This window comes from Hydra vulgaris, chromosome 09 (assembly GCF_038396675.1).
Source record: "Hydra vulgaris chromosome 09, alternate assembly HydraT2T_AEP".
Taxonomy (NCBI): domain Eukaryota; kingdom Metazoa; phylum Cnidaria; class Hydrozoa; order Anthoathecata; family Hydridae; genus Hydra; species Hydra vulgaris.
In genome coordinates, this window is record NC_088928.1 from 42,567,145 (window position 1) to 42,587,899 (window position 20,755).

Genomic DNA, 20,755 nt, shown 5'->3' on the forward strand with positions numbered 1-20,755 from the left:
TAATTGTTGTTATATATGTATATATATATATATATATATATATATATATATATATATATATATATATATATATATATATATATATATATATACACACACATATATATATATATAAAAATTAGCTTACTGATGATTCTATCAATGGAGAAACAGTCTGCAGAATAAAAATAAAGTTAGATAAGTGTTTCTACTTATTTATTACTCCTTTGTTCTTTAAGAACATTGAGCACTCTATTTGTCGAATACACTTACATAATTTACACCCACACACACAAATATATATATATATATATATATATATATATATATATATATATATATATATATATACATACATGTATATATTTACATATATATAAATATATATATGCATATATTATATATATATATATAAAATACATATTTATATTATATATATAATATACATATAATATATATATATATATTGCTACTATTAATATATGATATAATAATAATAGAAATATAATTTATATCTATATCAATAACTAATTAACAGATTTAAAAACAACATATTTGGAAAACATCAAGGTAAATCACTTTTTTTGTAATTCGTTTAAGTTGTTCCAAGGGAGTTAAAATATTATGGGGAGTTAATTTGTTTCGCCGACAGGGGTTAATTTATTTCAAGGGGAGTTAATCTATTTCAAAATAGATTAACTCCCCGGGTAATTTTTTCCGCAACGGGAGTTAATTTATTATAGGGGTTAATTTATTTCATGACATCGGAATTTTAAAACTTAAAGCGCACAAAATAAAGCAGGAAAACCAAGTGTGAATAGAGCTGTGTAAAGTCATCCCAAGGTATAGGAAGAGTTAAAAAATTGCAATAGACAAACATTTCAGTTTAAAAAATATACAAAATAGCTTTAGGCTATACATGTTTAAAAATACATTTACATCATATTTATAACATAACATTAAAAACCCAAAACTTTGTTAAAAACTATTCAATGACTTTGATAAGGATACAAAAACTATCGTAGAAATGCTTTAGAAACATTTAAAAAAATATTTTAATGCAAGAAACAGAAGGTACATGATTTAAAGAGAGAGGTTTACAATGTCTTGAATGCGACTACGATATACACCATGCATTTACTTAACATTTTTTTATCAATAATTTATTTAAAAAAAGTATTCAAACATTTTTAGAATCATACACTAACATTTGGTCTATCTCTGGTCTGCAAACTACATGCTCTAACTTTATCAAAAATTATATATTATAATGATTATTACTTTTCTGTTTTAGTTTGATGTATAACATTTACAGCAGTATTATTTTTTTATATAATGAACTCCGATAATAACATTACCCAGCATTTATTAGGATCATTCATCGGACCGTTGGATTGAGGTTGCCCATACATGATTAAGAGACTATTCATTATAAAATAATATAAATTATGTTTATAAAATAAATAATATAAAAAATTTTCAAACATTTGATTCTCGTTTGTTTAAAGGAACTGTTTTCCTTTTTAATACTCGCCAGTCTTTTAAAGTATTATCTTTCATACGGGTTAGCATAGACAACTCTACATCTGTCTCGCCAGCTAATTTTTTTCGTCCAGTACGACCAACACGACCGTAAATACGATATCGAACAGAAATCTGATTTAATGAATTACTAGATATTTTATGAATTTGGAAACTCTCGTTAAATATAGGTGTAGATGTTGATTTATACCTTGATTTATATCTATCTTTTTTAAAAGGTAAAAGTGTCATGTGCACTTGCCAATACATTTTATCCTTATTAGTAGATATAAAGCATTGAGCTTGTTTTGCACCAACAACCAGAACCCATTCTTTTGGATCATAGTGAATAAATACTTGAACACGGCATGGAGATAGCTCTTCGCCAAATTCCTCAAAATTTGTAGTAACTGACGAAACTCCAGAAGCAAAGCTATCTGTTGAAAAAGTTCGATGAAGAGTCGATCCTGTAGATGCATATAATGTGTCTAATGAATTTTTTACTAACGATGATTTTTCAGAATGAAAACGCACACTCTTTAAAGGCGTTTTGATTCTTTTTAACATTGACTTTAATTGATTATTTTTTTCTTTTTTTGTGGAAATAATTGGTGACTCAGTGATAACGATTTGTATATCATTTGGATGTGTTTCGTCTGGGGGAACTATTAAATCATCACTAGGACTTGTTAGTGACTCATGTGATTCCTCCAGATCATCCCATTCTTCGTCACTATGCTGATCGTACAGACCATAACCTTCATCACTTTTTTCTTTTTCACCAAAACAATTACACATCTCCAGGGAGTAAGGCCACATGCAATCTACGGCCACATGCAATACTTCAGGTGAATAGAGCAATCACAAAAAAACGTGATTTAATATCCCCTTTTGCATTAGCTATAATTAAAAAAAATCACACTATAAATAATTCTTATATTAAAATATTATAATATGAATGTATAACTTTTTAATAAATATTAGATTTATTTTCTGTTTCTATGTGTGTGTATGTGTATGTGTGTATATATATATATATATATATATATATATATATATATATATATATATATATATATATATATATATATATATATATATATATATATATATATATATATATATGGAGAAAATCAGTTAAGTTTATAATTTGGGCGGCGCCCAAATACAGTTGACGCTGTCGAAAACGGTCTAGAATAGCTCCTGATATATATATATATATATATATATATATATATATATATATATATATATATATATATATATATATATATATATATATATATATATATATATATATATATATATATATATCTAAAAATCGATATGTATTTTGGAATTTCATACTTTAACATATTTAGAAAATATTTAAAAACATTTGTAAAATATAAAGCCTTTAAATATTTTTATTTTAGGTAATTCATTAAAAATAGGGTGGGCAAAATTTCATTTTCACTTCACTGTTGAATAGATTTTAAAATTATAATTGAATAACTTTAGGTTTTAAATTTTTTATGAAAAAATATTACAGAAGTTAAATGACGTATAAAAGAAGGATTATGCATAGTAATATTAATTAACAATCATTTAAAATTAGAAACGGGTTATTTTTCAATTGAAATAATTTTTGATGACTTATTTCATGATTTAGACATTACTAAAACTTTATAAGTATATGCCATTATGAACATTATATTGAAGTAAATTTGATTTTTGGTAGAACTATATAGAAACTAATTTTTCATATAAATAAAAATTTTCTCACCGCAAAAGTTAAACATGATAACGGCCTATTTAAAAATAAACATTTATCTTTTGAATACACATAATTTTACATCACTTAATCAAAAGTACTATTCAATAATTTAAAAAAAAAAAAAAAAAAAAAATTGATGCTGCTGCATGTGACTTTATTAGGTCAGGAACAAAACAATTATATATAAAAAAAGAGAAATAAAAATCTACAGCTATAACAAAATTACCTGATGCTGTTAAGGAACATTTTGACCAACACAAAGAAAAGTATAAAAAATAGATATTTGTTTTATTATTATAAACTTAGCATAAGATTAGAATGAATTAAATGTTTTTTTTTCTTTTTCTTGTTTTAACTTACTCTTGAGGAAAAAACTCAATTTTTATTTTGAAATCAGAACTTGGTTTACAAAAAAAAAAAAAATTTTTCAATGATAATTTTTATAACTCTTATTTACAAAATTATTAACCAACACATTCAGTGAATATAGTGAAGGGAAAAAATTGTAAAAAAATTAGCAATAAACAGTATTTAGAACCATTTAAATGTTTGATGATTTTCCTCTTGGATTTTATCACATTTAGAAACAGTTACTTCAGATTTCATTTCTTTTTCTATGACAAAATGTGTAGTTTTCTTGCAGTAACCACAATGAAATAATATGTTTTTATCTTCACTAAATCAAATCCTGATTTTTCCAAGTTTTTAAATTTAATTTATATTCATATTATATGATGTTTATTTTTAAATTTATATTTAATAACAACACACAAAAATCTCTAAAGAATTGTTTTCAAAAAAAACTATTAATAAAATTATTAAAGCAGCATTACTTTTACTCCAGATAATATGCTGTTTAAAACATAAAATCAGCATGGAATGATCTTGATGCAGAGAATTATGTGGGGTTTTATATAATTGGTTAACATTTTATTTAATGTTTTTTCATTTTCCTCTTTTTTGCTTAAATTTTTACATTTTGAACAAAAAAGAGTGGAGAAGATTGAGTATTGTAGTTACTTATGTAATATGTACCATGTAGTAATTCAAGATGGTGATTTTCAGTTAATAATTCAAATGATAGTTCAAGATTCTATTATTCTATATCAAAAAAAAGATATAAACACCTATGCTTATTATATTATATTTATATACTTCTGATTTATTTTTATTTTAAGGTTACTGCAAGAGTGGACTATTAAGCTGATGAGTGGACATTAGGCTGATAGAGCTTACAACTATGGTGCTTTCTGCCAACACATGCAAGTTTCATTTACCTGGAGCAGCCTACTATGAAAACTTCATGGCAAAAGGTAGAAATTTTTACATTAATGATAGAAAAAAAATTCAATGGTAGGGAAATTATAGTTTCATGACAAAAAAAAGGAATTTGTTATATTAAAAAATATTTAGCTTTTTAACAAGTAAAGATATATGATAAAACAATTTTTTTTATAGATATCAACTACCTGAAATAACATCTTTTTTATGTTTTAGGGGGCTGTTTTCATCTTGCTGTTGTTAATAGTTGCTTTAAAAGAACCATTAAACTTATAAAGGACATCATTGATATTGCCAGAAAGAAAGTGAAGAATTGACTGTTAAGTGAAGAAAAGAAGAAAAGTGAAGAATTGACTGTTATTCTTGCACAACTAAGAAAATAAATTATTGAGAAAAAAGAAAGATCAACTAGAAAAATAAAAAGCAATGTAAAATTATGAAAAGTTTTTTTAAAATAATCAATAAATCGTTATTTAAAAAAAAAAAAAAAAAAAAGACTGATGTTATATGCTATATATCTAGTGTTTTTTCCAAATGACTCAAAGCATATCTAAAAAATAACTGTTAACTTCAAAAATTTGAAAAAAATTGCATAGACTTGCATTATTGTAGACAGATTTACATTAAATATTTTGAGATTAATGCATGGTAATTCTATTTAAAAACCAAATAGAAAAACCATACATTTTACTTGTTACTTTTAATTAAGAAACTCTGGAAAGAAAAAAATTGAATTATTTTGAGGACTCACAAAAATGTGCTTAAAATAGGTTTAAAAAAGAGTAATAAAAAGCTTTAAGACTGTTAATGCACTCGAGCAATTCTTAAAAGTAGATAAAATTCAAAAGGAAAAAAAGAAAATCAACTGATAAAACATGGGTTTGCACAGAAGATAACACTACATGGTACTCTCAAGCCCTTAATACAAGGGGGGTGGAAAAAAAAAGGTGAAGGAGGGAGGATGGTAATTTTAGTCCAGTAGGACTTTTGGTTTGGAAATTTTTCATACTACAATAAAGGTATTTTTTATAAAAAAATTTCAGTTTGTTAATCCAAACTTATACTTTTTTACAAAACATGCATAAAACTATTTAATTCTAGCATGACTTGCTGTCAAATGTGCATTTTCTAACAGTTTTATCATAATTTCAATAGGGTTTAATATGCTGGTATGAGTTTTATACTTTTTTTTTTTAGTTTTGAGATATAAAATTTTTGTTGATAATAATTAAAAATAAATGGAGGGGAAACAGGGGAAAAGATGGGGAGGGTCTTTATACGCTTGCGGTGGGTGGAAAATTTTCCAAAAATTCAATATGCGTCACACCCCCATCCCTTTTTATTAAAGAAATCGAGAGTACTTTAGTGTATATATATATATTTATATATTTTTTTCTATAGTGTATTTAGATAAGTATTTACTCACTAGTTTTGCTTATCTTTATAGCATACGGCATTTTTAGAAAAAGAACAAAAAAACGAAGAATAACGAAAGAAAAGATCGCTGCCTTATCCCAAAACCTCAGTCCATATATAGAATCAGCATATATATATATATATATATATATATATATATATATATATATATATATATATATATATATATATATATATATATACACACACACATATATATATATATATATATATATATATATATATATATATATATATATATATATATATATATATATATGCTGATTCTTATTATTAGTATTATCCTTGTTGAGTTTTATTATGTGTAAACTAAAACTAACCTGTTTGTATATTTTAGTTTACATATTATTATATGAAGAATAAAGGCTTCCATGTTGGTTAAGAATTAATTATAGACTATTAAATTCACTACACTACAACTTATTCTTCATATATGTAAACTATTCTTCAATAATATGTAAACTTATTAACACAAATACTATGAAAAGTTTAGATGTGTTTTTTTCCGTCATTATCACTGATTATATCAGCCATAAGTGCAAGATGTCTTGTAGCAACAGTGGTCCCACATCCATCAGGCATTCTTACATTAGAGTATTTACTATTAGCCTCTAAACCCTCAATCTCTTCAACCAGAGATTTATATTTGGCATTATTTGAAAAGCCATTATTTGGCTTAACTATTTATCTCATTCTGTGTTCAATTATATTGCTAACATTGAATTATTTGAGGGTGCTATAGAAATCCTGGAAAACTTATTTGTAAAACCTAAAAATGAATTATTTTCCAGACATCAGTTACCTTCATATAAGCAATCGAAGAATCTATTGATAAATTTTAGCAGGTCTTACGCACACTCAGTAAAGATTGCAACTTTAAACAGATTTCTGCTTCAAAACATTGTGAAGAATACATTTGTGATTCATTTATAAGTGGTCTAAGCTCTCATATTCGCCAACGACTACTAGAAAACTCCTAAACTTATTGAGGCTTATAATCAAGCTCCTTCATTGGAAAAGGCTCAAAGAAATAACAAAATGTATTCACACACAGAGTATAGTAATGTTGCAATTAATAAACATTCTGAATGTACTACTGAGCTTGCTTCAGTTTCTACTAAGCCTAATGAACTTTGTTATTTCTGTGGAAGTAAACATCACCCTCAACAACAGTTTCCTGCCAGAGACCCAGAATGTAAAAATTGTGGTAAGAAAGGATATTTCAAGAAAGTACGCAAATCATCAAAGAACTTTGACACTGCTGCTGCAAACTTCCATGCACAAGTTTAGCCTCGATTACTTGCTCTTCTATCAACTCACTCAACTCTATTGTTTATATCTTTATTGCTAGGGCCAAGGTAAGAGCTCTTGTTGACACTGGAAGTTCTGATACATTTATAAGCAAATCATTATGTGACTCTTTAAAACTTAACATACTCCTTTCTAATAAGAGTCTCTATGGCTGATTCTTTCTTATCTTGTCAAGTTATAGGTAAAGTTTTAACTAATTTCACTTTATTTGGTATGCCAGCTTATATACATTCAAATCAAGGCACTTGCTTCATGTTAACAGAGCTCCACAATTTTCTTAACTCAAGAGGGGTCAACCTGAGTAGAACTACTCCTTATAATCCTCAGGGTAATGGTCAATGTGAAAGATACAATGACATTATTTAAAAAGGAATTTTGGTTGCTCTCAAATCAAAGAATTTACCTACCATTAGCTGGGAACATATATTACCCAATGTCCTTCATTCAATGCATTCCTTACCTTGCACTTCTACTAACGCAACACCTCATGAACAATTATTCAGTTTCAGTCAACATTCTTCTAATGGATACTTTGTTCCTACATGGTTAACTAATTCTGGTCCTGTATTGCTAAAAAGGCATGTTCGACACAGCAAATATGAATTTCTGGTTGAAGAGATTGAGCTTCTAGAGGCTAATAGTAAATATTCTTATGTAAGAATGCCTGATGGACATGAGACCACTGTTGCTACAAGACATCTTGCACCAATGGCTGATATAATCAGTGATAATGACAGAAATAATAACTATAAAGATATTTCCAATGAACCTGATACAAACCCTTTACCCGAACCTCTCCATCCTAAAAGATCTCAAAACTTTTCTAGTCTCTCTCCAACAAATTCTAATGGAATTTCTATTGAAAAATCAGTCTCTCTATTGAAGAACAAGTCCCTTGTTCAGGAAGATCCTGGAATCCTCCTAAATATTCAAACGACTATATTTGAACTATTTGAACTTATCTACCTATATTGTTTTATTTAGTATGGTAGAATGTGCTGATTACTAATATTACCCTTGTTGAGTTTTATTATGTGTAAACTAAAACTAACCTGTTTGGATATTTTAGTTTACATATTAAATGAAGAATAAAGCGTTCTATGTTGGCTTAGAATTAATTATAGATTATTACTGGTTTTTACATCCATTTAAAACAAACATGACATCCATTTAAAACAACCATGACATTCATTTAAAACATCGTGCCAATCAATTAAAACAATCGTGATTTTCAATTAAAACATTTAACGCATGCGCAATCTCAACATTCTATATTATTCAAAAAAAAAAGGTTTTATATTAATATATATTTTTATTATTTTTTATTCAATTTTTGAAAATTATTAAAATTTTTTTTTTATTTAAAATAAAATGTTTATTTTCCAATTACTATCGAGGTATGTCATCTGACCTAAGACACGTTTCAAAAAAGCAAGTCTTAGGTCAGAAAAATTGGAAAATAAACATTTTATTTTAAATAAAAATTTTTTTTTAATAATTTTAATAAAATAATTTTCAAAAATTCAATCAAAAAAATAAAAATATATATTAAAATAAAATCTTTTTTTTTGAATGGTCGGCATTTGGCAATGCCAACCTTAAAGTGTTTCAGGTTGGCAAAAAATTGCCGACCTCGTTTCTTTGTATTATGGTAAGACCTTTGTATTATTTTTGTATTTTTTTTGCTGACCTAATGCCGCCCTCTAAAAGATTGAGGTTGACAAATTATTGCTGATCTTATTTTTCCTAATTCCAAGGTTTGTATATATTATTTCAATAACAATAATAAGCACTTGTTAGATTATACTTGTTTATTTATAAAATAAATCATATTTATTTATAAAATGAAAATTTGCACTTGATTATTCAATTAGATTATCCCAGTTAGTTAAAATCTAAATTTCTTTGGTAAAATGGTGTTTTTATATCTTTACTTTGGTTAGAATTAATAATACATTCAAAAGATAACATCTTTAAAAAAAATTAAAAATATTTTTGTGTGTTCTTTTTTAGTTTCAAAAACTGATTTTTTGTATCAAAATTTTATTTTACTGTTAAAAATAGGTAAAAGAAAGAAATTAATCAATACCGAAAGGCTATTTTTAAGTCTTAAAGTTTAAAAACTGAAAATTTCAAGATGCTATGTACAAAGGCCATTACTACAGATACAATGGCAAAAGAATCAGATCTGTATACAATCAGCTTAATGATGTTATGGTTTAACACTTCCACCATTAAGGATGGACTGAAAAATTTGGCTAGCATGGGCCTTTAGCTGTTTGTAAACCAAAAAAACGCTGATTAATAAGACCAAATAGTTAATTGAGCTAAAACACTGGATTTGTTTGGTGGAATAAACACCGTTAGAGATCATATATATATATTTTTTAAACTTTAGTTCTAAAATTAATTCAATGTTAAAGAGATCCCTTAAATGTTTATAGATAAGTGTTTTATTTACTTTTTAACTATTATTTGCGCCTATCCCTATATAAATCAGTTGGTATATAACACTCAATTGCGACTAAATAAACTATAATTAAGAAAAATATAATGTAATGTAAATATAAATAAACAACAATATTAGTTATAAAACCTAAAACTATTTTAAATAAAATATTTAAAGTTAAACAAAATAGTGTCCTGATGGAGGACTCAAACCAGCTACCTAGACTAGTAAACAACCAGGGCCCTGGCCCTGGCTACAAATGAGACTTTTTTCAAACCCGGCCTCGACCCTAGCTAAAATATAAGATTCAGCAGGGGTTAATAGCTGTGGCTAGAAAAATATGTATTATAATTATATATTATAATTTTATGCTTACATTTACTATTTATTAAATACTGGTATATATTTATACATTTTCAAACTCTAATTTACTTCCAACAAGATTGCATGCAACCACTATTAAGTTATGAGTTACTTAAAAATAAAGAATAAATAAAAATACTAGGAAATGGTTAATTGAAGACTTGAAAAGTTGTAGGTTGTATATAAAAGAAAAACATGAAGATGGCTAATAGTTATAAGATTTTTTTGATGTTTAAGGAAAAAAACTGGATTAATAAAAGTTTTTATAGCATGAAGGGACAGATACAGTAAAAGGATGCAACTTGTTGAATAAGAATGAATTTTGGTTTATCGTAAGCAAGAATGAGTTTTGGTTTATCGTAATAGAGACAATAGCTAGTTTGAGCATTGACCATGATTTTATTTGTACAAAAAAGAAAGAAATGCAACCTTACAACAATGGGAAAGTGACTCAAGCTCGGCAGATAAAGCAGGTCTAATTTATTTTTATTATATTGTTATAACCAACATTAAGTAGCCTCCACTACAGACGAGGAGGCTACTTAATGTTGGTTATAACCCTCTCTCAACTATATAACTCTGAAACACGAACATTGACAACCAAGGCCACTGCGCAGAGAAATATGCTAAGCACGGTACTACCAGGGACTTGGTGGGAATCGAACTCTGTACCTCGTGCTTATGACGCGAGCGCTCTACCACTTCACCACAATCACATTACATTTGCAATGTGCTTTTAGACTTTGTCCGAGAGTAAGATGGCTGTTATTCATCAACATAGGTATACCAACATAATTGAAATAGTTTTTTGCAGTAAATAAATGAGTTTTGTTGACTAACAAAAACTGCAGATTTTAAGTCCAGAACTTAAATCCATAAGCCACAACAAGCCTTAGGCTGTTACAGAAGAGAGATCAGATTAAAAATCTGCTTGTCCTAAGCAATCAAAAAGTAAAGATTTTTTTGTCAAGACAAGAGTATAAAGTTGAGTCATCAACAAATAGAGTCACTTTAGATGTTAAATTTTCATGAAGATTGATATTGTAGATAAGAAACAAAAACAGGAGCAAAGATTCAAGGGTACCACAAGATACCTTGTGGTACCCTTTAAGTTATTTGAAATAAAGAAGAGTGTAGGCCTTCAAGAATAACTTTATTACTGCAGTTAATGAGAATTAATTTAATAATCTCAAAACCTTTATAAAAAGAAACTAATAGCAGAGTGAAGACTAATCGTAGGATAGTTGGAGAGGTCAAAGTGTTTTCTAGAATTTTAATAAATTGGAACCACTTATTTAGAACTTTTTAAAAATTAAATATTATTAAATATTATATAGTTAATATAATTAAATGTTATGACATTGTTAAAGACTATTAAATGTTAGACTACTTTAGTTAATGACATTAAGGACTTACCAAAAGTCTCTAGAACCTAACATCTGATACAAGATACAAGATTTAGTAAACTGAGAATAACAGAGCTTAACATCAGACAGGACCTTTTTTACATTTGCTTCTTGGAATAATAAAAGGATATTTGTTCCTAAGAGAGATGTTCTTGTAAAAAAGAAGAAATAAATGATTAATAAAGTAACTGCTCAAGATAGTGAAAAATAGGGAGTAGAATGAGGTTTGACTTAAAATTGAAGAGTAGGAATAAAAGCTTCCAAACTTTTAGTCCAGAAGGAATAAAAGCTTTTGAGATGTGCTTTATGTATACATATTATGGATATAAACATATATATTTGCCCCGGCCCTGGTCAAATATTAACCCTGGTCGTTTACTAACCTAGACAACCACGCCTAAAAAGTTTTATAGATATCCATTTAATATTCAATTTTAATCAAAAAAATTTAACCCAAACCTTTTTCTTTAAACATTTTCTTTAATTTGAACACAACAAAGTGACTGAACATTTGGGGTTCCCTTTAAATATTTTTGAGACTGAACTGAGTTTTTTTGAATGAAATAAATTAGAAATAATAACTAGAAATAATACTTTTTTAAACATCAAAATAAAAAATAATGTGAACTTTTAGGTGGAAAATGGTGGAAAAACAGGTGGAAAATATAATAGGTGGAGAAAACATAGTTTGATAATGATTTCAAAAGTTTGAGATCATTTTCAATTTTATTTCATATATATATATATATATATATATATATATATATATATATATATATATATATATATATATATATATATATATATATATATATATATATATATATATATATATATATATAAAGAGAGAAAGATACACACAAAATAATGTATACTTTCATTAATCATTGCATAAAAAGCAAAAGTAAAGGAAAAGAATGAAAAAAAAAATTACAAATTAAAAAAATAACTTCTTTCTTTTTAAATAACTTTTCTTATAAATGTAAATAAATATCAATTATCTTAAAAATTATTTCATAGTAAAAAAACAGAACAAAAAAAGACCACAACTTAAAAAGACCTAAAGGATTGGTATTATTTCTTTTAACGCTTTTATTTGCACTTTTTTTTATTTATGCTTTTAATTACACTTTATTATCAGCTAAGTCATTTTATTTACATTATTCACATAATATTTTTAATTATTGCTATTTTTTTAAAACAAATTTACTCCCATAAAGACAAACAACCACTATTTAAATTGGCAACCACTATTCTAATCGGGAGTTAACAGAAATCAAAAAAGAGAGTTGAAGAGCAAAGAAGCAGTTGACAGAAGACTTAAAAAACTGTATAAAACAGAAGAGAGTTCCAAAGCATTGACTATTGTAGAAAAAAATAGATGAATAAAAAATTTTTGAACAAAAAGGTTACAGTAAAAGGGTACAACTTTGCTATATGATAAGTCATACAAAGATATAAAGAGTTTTAGTTGAGGGAACAAGTGATGATAGCTTGCTTGAGCAATGTTTGTCTTTATAGAAAAGTGATGCAACCTTACAATGATAAAAAAAAGATTTAAGCTTGGCAGCTAGAACCATTTACAATCCGTTTTAGGATCATGTCAAAAAGAGAAAGGGTGTCATTAGAAAAGGCAGTACAATATATGACAACATTATTTCATACAATGATGAAGAGATTTATAGAGACAGAACACAGAATCAGAAGTAAAAATGGCTAGCACAATAATGAGAGGCAACATAAGCATATGCTAACTTTACAACCAATTAGACATGGATTTTATGAGTGGTTAGTAGTGAAATATAACTTGAAAAGACACAAAGTAGAGGAATCAGTAAGAGTGTTGCTATTTATCATCATTGGAACCTCAACAATATTGACATAATCCTTAGCAGTAAACAAACGAATTTGTGTTTAAATTTACAAGCCAGTGCCAGCCTCCAGTTATTATAGAAGAGAGATCACAATCAAAATCAACTGCACTTTCTAAGCAACCAAAAAGTGATGACTTTGTCAAGACTGAACTATTTATTTGTGTCATCAAAAAAACACCGTGCCAAACTTATTTGGTAATGCCAAAATCATTAACACTTTTTTCTAATGTACAATAAAACCTTTCTGTTATTACAGTTAACAAGTTAGCCGTAAAACAAGAACAAAAACCATATTGATTGTCAAAAAAAAAAATGTTGGACCTACAGTGAGATATTAGATGTTTGTTAATTAAAGAGTCAAAGACCTTGCAAACAGTAGTAAGAATAATATTTGGGAAATAATTAGAGTGGTCAGAGCAACACCCAAAGTTTTAAAAATTAGAACCCTAAATGCCATTTTGAAGCATGCAGGAAAAAAAGATTCAGTTAAGCACTTGTTAAATACTTTAGTGAATACTAAGGAGAGTTCTGGGGAACACTTTTTAAGATCACAAGCTGTAGAATAATTTAAGTGAGAAATAATTTTAGATAAAAAAGCCAGAGTGATTTAGATTTCTAATATGAAAGAAAATATCTTAGAGAGATTTATCTCTCTGAGATGAGCTTTGACACCAGATTATCTTTTTGCATTAATTTCTTACAAATATTAAATATTTTTTCTGTTCTTGTACACACGTCCCGGAAATCATGAGAAACTGTCACGGAAGACTCCGAAAAAAATCCTTTGGAGGGAATGATCCTCACACATAACTGTTCTCAAAAATGCAAAAAATGAAATCTTTTGTGACCGTCTGAGAAAAAAAAATCAGTTTGAATTTTTTCATTTATTCCTTAAAATCATGAAATGACAACTCTGACTCTTTTTGCATTTTTACAGCATATCTAAACAAATTCTACTCAAGCACTCTTTAGATATGGATACTAAGATGAATGTCAAACTGGCTACCATGGAAAGGCTGGCTCTTAATGCACAGTGATCCTGGCCAATCATCAGCCTTTGGCCAAGCCTCTTTCAAGGCCTTGAAGAGGTGATTGACCACACCAAGGAGGAGGTGGAGCTCCATGGGTGCTATGAAAAGAGGACTAAAGAGCTGTCTGGTTTGTCGAAGAGTGGCAAGTGAATGACATTCTTGAACAGTCAAGCTTGTTTTGGATCTTGTCCATGTGCCTGAAACACAAGAACAATTTTATTTTTCCAATTTTTCTAATAAATTGACATAAAATAATAAAGGTTAGATCTGGTATCAAGAAACAGTTATTGTTGTTTGAATTGGTAACTGAAATAGTCAAAAATTAAGACTGCTATAAATTTTCCACGTAAATAAGGAATGTAATTTTTACCTGAAAGGCATCAAAGTACTGTCGCAGTGACCCAAACGTCCGAAGGTTCCCTTTTTGAGAGAGTTTTTTTGCTTCAACATCACACCAAGTGCAAGGATGTGAGCAGGAATGGGACTGAATGCCACATACAATGTTGGCCAGTTTTAAGTCGCAGGAGAGGAGAAAGTCAACTCCATCAGGATGGATTAAGTCAAGGATCTTCTGAATGTTGGTGTAGTTTTCAGGAGCATCTTCAGCAATGGCAACCAGAAGCTGGCGCTTGACGCTTGTGTCTTTTGCCACTTGTGAAGCCAGAGTCTTTTTTCGAGGGGAAGATTGTAAGTCTTCAGGTTGTTCAGCTTCTTGAACTCTGAGGCTGATCTTGAGAAAGCCTCCTCTACCATCAATTCCAAGCTTCACGACATGTTCTGAGTAAATTTTCCTTTGGAGCAGCAGCTGATCAAGAAGGTCTGCTAGTTTGATGCAGTAAACAACAATTTGACTTTTTTCTGTTTTGTCAATTGTGATCTCAATTGTAGATTGGGTAAAGTATTCTGCTAAGCTCTTGCCAAGCTCAGCAAAATTTGCATGAATGTTTGGCTTCAAGACTCGAGCCTGGGAGAAGTGGTTAAGTGTGGACACTAGCTTCTTTAAAGATTGATTAAACAGCCCGGTGTTGGCTTGAAGTTGCACTAAGTCTCAAGCGCTCAAAACATCAGCTTCAGGGAAGAGATTTTTGGCACTGGATGGACCTAGGATCACAGAGGAATTCTCATTACTAATTTACAAAAATCTCTTAAGTATTTAAACCACAAAAATAATGTAGCAGTACCTATTAATAACAATAAGTTTTACCTTTCTTCACTAGCAAAGGGCGCCCAGCAGAGGCTTGAGCCAGTTTCACAGTCCAATTGGAGAGGCTTCCTTGGCAGCAACTACAGATGCTGCAATTTGCTCTCCAAACTTAGGGTTTTCTCTCCAAACTTAGGGTTGAAGGAGACATTCCTGCAGTTGTGTGACGCCCCTCTTCCAATGATTGAAAGGCAGTCTGAGCACCTCCGCTGTGTTGCTTGAGGCTGTGCTGAATTTGAAGACGGTGGGTTGTCCAGAGGATGCTTTTCAAGGAACTTCATCCGCCCTATCTTACAGATAAGACAGTCACATGCTTGCTCTCTTGTAACTGGTCTCATCCTGATAGAGGAGAAGTCAAAGACAGGAGAAATGGTGACAGACTCTCCCCTTGCTTTTTTCCCTAATGGAAGCCTACGTGTGTCACAAATGCCTCTGGGCACTCTTGAGTCACTGAAGTCTATAGGAGTTGGAAGGGTTTCTAGCACAACTTGTATCTAGTGGCCTGTCACCTCTCTGACACACTTTCTCATGCAGAGAAAACAAACTGTTTTCCTGCATTCATCATGGGACTTGACTGAATTAGGCATGATCGCAAAGCAGACCTAAAGAAAGTCATTGGTGACTAGCAAAAGTTGACATTGAAAATGTATTTAAAAATTAAAAAGAAAATGAGTTATTGGTCAAGAAACACCTTGTCATCATTAAATTTTTATGGAAAATTTACCTTTAAAATGGGATCCGAAGCAGATAAATTCTCATGCACAGATATGTAGGTATTGCACACTTTATTTTGTCAGTGCTATTTCCGGGAATTCAGAAAAAAAATTTTGATTAAAAATATAGCACAAAGCAAATATTTAAAGATTGGTCCTTTAGACATATTGGGAAGAACTAACAAATCCTGTCTAATAAAAAATTACATATCAGGAAATCGTATCATTTACAGCTTGTTAGAATAGATATAAAACTTTAAAAAGGATTTATATTAATATATTTATATTTTACTTATTTTTTCTTAGTAAAAATGTTTTTGGTCAAATTCATCTCAGTATCCATATCTAAAGAGTGCTTGAGTAGAATTTGTTTAGATATGCTGTAAAAATGCAAAAAGAGTCAAAGTTGTCATTCATGATTTTAAGGAATAAATGAAAAATTCAAACTGATTTTTTTTTTCTCGGACGGTCACAAAAGATTTCCTTTTTTGCATTTTTGAGAACAGTAATGTGTGAGGATCATTCCCTCCAAAGGATTTTTTCGGAGTCTTCCGTGACAGTTTCTCATGATTCCCGGGACATGTGTGTAAAAAAGAAAGAAATGATAACAACTAAAAATTCCAGCAGAAAACTAAAGGCTTGACTAAAAACTGATAAGAATCAATGAAATCTTTCATTTTTAAATTCAGTAGATTATGTAAAAGACATAATTTTTACAAAAAATCACAAAAAAGTCATAAAAGGTCAGCTTTAAGGAAGTAGTGAGAGGTGCAATGATAGAGTAAATTTTCTCATTTATGTATTCTGGGTATGTGAAGAAGTAAAAGATAAAAGTTTTAGTGGGGTCATAACATAGTCTGAACCACCGCAGGGAGAACAAAGAAAAACTAAACTAGCTAGGGCCAGAAACAAGACAAAAATCAAAAGTCAAGATAATAGAATAGGGTTGTCTAGTAAATGTCACCAAGTCTGAAAAAGAAATTAAATTTTTTTTTTTTACCAATAACAACAATATTGTCTTAATAACAGGACATTATTGTTGTTATTGAGGAAAAACTTGTTTTTCCCAATCAATTTGATCAGAAATAACACCAAAATGAATGCAGTAAGCATAACATTGAATATTGGCCTACTGAGGCTTAAAAAATGAGACTCCTATATGCATACACTCATTTTAACACAACATAATTCATAATAAATAATGATAATAATTTTTAATAACTATTAAAATCGCTTATAACCACTCAACTTCTTTACTAAAAAAAATAGATTTATTTTCATGGGTGATTTTAATATCAACTTACTTAATCATAATAAATCTGATTCTGTTTCTAATTGCATTGAGTCTTTACCCACATACTAACTAAACCCATCACACATAACAGCTCACCATCACATATAACAGCTAAATCCAAACGCTCATTTATAGAATATTTATAAACTTCCATCTTGCTGAGCGATTTTTAGATAACCTCACTACTTCAGTCTTAGATTACATGGCACATTAGTGACCTCGCTAAGGTTCTAGAGAGGACCAATACAGGTTACTCAATTCTTTATTAAACTTTTTTTATTTGCAACTCTCTCTCAATCCTAAACTACGAAACAAAAAGTTTGTTAAACAAGGTTGTTACACGTAACAAGTTGAGTGTGACACTTCCAGAGGTATAGGATGAATTTGAACTTTGACCCTCTTGATTGTGACCAATTATAAAGTACATACGCATAAAACGCAGTTAAACTGCAGTAAAAAGACTCCTTCTCTCAATTTGTACTCAACTGTATGTTTTCAACAACCCCCATACCCTCTGCATACATAAGTATTATTTATTACAAAATCAACACCCTCCCCTATGCATAAATATTCAAAACAGTATAAACAAAAAACTTTTTGTTAATTCGACTTATCTATGTTACATTGCATAATATTGATTTTTTAAACATGCTAAATTCTGTTTTAGAAAAAAAAAAAAAGTCAAGTTTTAGGAGAGATAAAGTACAAGAGATAGTTAAACTGCGCACATACTCACTGTTTTTGACAACTCTCCTCTACGAATTCTGTACAAATCTGTATATTATTGGTTAACCCCTTCCCCCATACTTACGTATTTATGGAAAACCCCTTAGTGCTTTATAACTAGTCTACTACCAATTTAAACTCATTATAAATTTGTCAAAAACATAAACCCTGAAGATAAAACATCCGATCTCATTGCATACACACTTAAAACAAAGAAAATGTAGCTAGATTATAGTCCACTAGGTTTGTGGTTCAAATAGTCTTCTCAAATTTTTCTTGAGCTTATCATACACATTGTTTGTAAGCCTTTTGGTACTATTATAAATAGTTTATAAATAATACTATAATAAATGACTTAAAACTGTATTTTTTAATGTCAAAGTTGCTAAAAAAAGTAATTAAACACATGAGTTTGAGATTAATTGGGTAGAATGTAGACTCTATTAACTCACTCAAAATTGACTCTCATCTTTCCTTATCATATAAAAAAAAAATGAGCAGATCAAACAAAATGTTAGCAAAAGTATGTCATTATGTTAACACTGAAATACTTTTAGAAAAAAGTTAAATCTAGCATCATGATTTTAATCCTAATGATAAGCTCTAATTTAACTACCATTTTGTCATAAACCACCAACACAAAAAACAACGTTTAACTTTCATCAATTTATTAGCCTAAAAGTACAAACAATTATGATTATTTTTAATTGAATAGTAATTTAAACTTAAATATATCAAAACACTACTCTAATAATTATATTAAATAAATAATAATAAAAAAAATCAAATTATCAATTTTTGAACCAGCCTTGTAAACTAAACTTTTTAAAACAATTCTTGATATTTAAAAACATTTTATTTAAGTTCTTATTAAAATAAAAAAAAATAATTCTACAATCAATTTGATTAACAATACTGTTTTCGTTATTACTATTACTATTATTATTGTTGTTAATACTTTTATCATTTTAAGTATAATTTTGTTGTTTATTTTAGGCATTTACTTTATAATAGTATTTGAATTATTTTTAAAAGTCATGAAACGTTTTAACTTTTTTTAGAATATACTTGATTTGATTCAAAATAGAAATTTCAGACGTCTTCACCTAAGAACCCACCTTATACATAGATACTTTATTCTTGTATTTTGATTAATTGTTAAAATTTTTTTTTTTTTGAAGTTTATTATTAAATAATTTTACACCAACTAATTAATACTGATTATTACGTTAATAAGTTACTTTTCCCAATCATTCTGTGAATGCATTTTTTGTGCTTGTTACACGTTAATCAAAGCATTTAAAATAAAATTAGATTAAAATCAACCTTGATATTACTTTTTAGTAATAGCTTCATTTAATTAAATGAATCTTCACTTGAAAATGTAAAAATGTTCAAATAATTCACAATTGTATTAAATGTCATGTTAAATTAAACTAAACCAATTAAAAAATAATTTTGATTTATAAACACAATTTTCGAAAAACGTTAACGCAGTACAAACAATTTTACAGAACGCGTTGATTGACTTTTTTTATCATAGTCTACATTAAATAAATGCAAAAATAAAATATTTGCAACATAAATCGGTAAAAACATATATTGTTGTTGTTGATCTTTTGGAATACACTATATAAAATTACAAAGAAATATATCAATAAAAGTGAGCATAAATTATATTCTCAATAAGGTAAGCTTATTTTGTTTTTGAACGCAGTTAAAAAAGTTTAGCAAATTTAAATTTTTAAACAAAACAAAAGCACAAAACAATGACGTAAATAATACAGCTAGCCGGAAATGGTCGATAACCAAACATTCATTACCGTTCATATAACTAAAATAATTATTTTTATATAACAAAAAGTTCAATATAAAGTTTCAGACTTAGAAGTGTATTACAAAAGATGGGTAAAAAATTATTTTAAGAATTTATTTAATAACGCACACATTTTGAAAAAAGAAACTCAATAACGCACACATTAAAAAACAAACAAACACACATTTAAAAAAAAAATAAATATGACTTTATTCCTTAAGCAACGCGCCTTTTTTTTGCACATTGCATTTTCATTCTTGTTGCCTGCACACCAAAACGTCACGACTCTAAATAAAATATTTATTACCATTATAGGAAACAGAATCTTGAATAGTTTAAAAACGTCAGGATTAAAAATTAAATATTAAATTTTAGCGTCTAAAAATCGCTAGTTCGGAAATATGCACAGGCCAACAAAATTTATTTATACTCTTGTAGTTTTCACTATTACAGCGGCAGATTCATACATAAGCTAGGCTACCTAATCTTAAGCCTAGGGTGGAAAAAAAAGGTTTATTACTCAGGGCCGTCCCGAAGAGATCTTTTCGGGGAAGGAGGTAAGGAGGTGATGTAATAATAATAAAAAAGGTCTTCGTT

At 28.3% G+C, this 20,755-nt stretch overlaps 1 protein-coding gene across 4 annotated transcripts; it reads right to left on the reverse strand.

Annotated features, from left to right (window-relative positions):
• Nucleotides 1-858: 858 nt before the first annotated feature.
• On the reverse strand, nt 859-19,821 carry LOC105848249 (synaptotagmin-14). Of its 4 annotated transcripts, none has more exons than XM_065805789.1 (2): nt 19,669-19,821; nt 859-2,400 (listed from the first exon to the last, which is right to left on the reverse strand). In XM_065805789.1, the coding sequence occupies exon 2, from the start codon at nt 2,317-2,319 to the stop codon at nt 1,459-1,461; it is 861 nt and encodes a 286-aa protein (XP_065661861.1). In that variant the 5' UTR covers nt 2,320-2,400; nt 19,669-19,821; the 3' UTR covers nt 859-1,458. The 4 variants fall into 4 exon arrangements, with proteins under 4 accessions (XP_065661861.1, XP_065661864.1, XP_065661863.1 ...); XM_065805792.1 differs by having other exon boundaries at nt 19,680-19,800; XM_065805791.1 differs by lacking the exon at nt 19,669-19,821 and adding an exon at nt 18,959-19,019.
• Between the last annotated feature and the right edge of the window lie 934 nt (nt 19,822-20,755).

What these genes read in the sequence shown, in the direction of transcription:
- LOC105848249 (XM_065805789.1), bottom strand. Translation starts at nt 2,319, where the DNA reads ATGTGGCCTTACTCCCTGGAGATGTGTAATTGTTTTGGTGAAAAAGAA.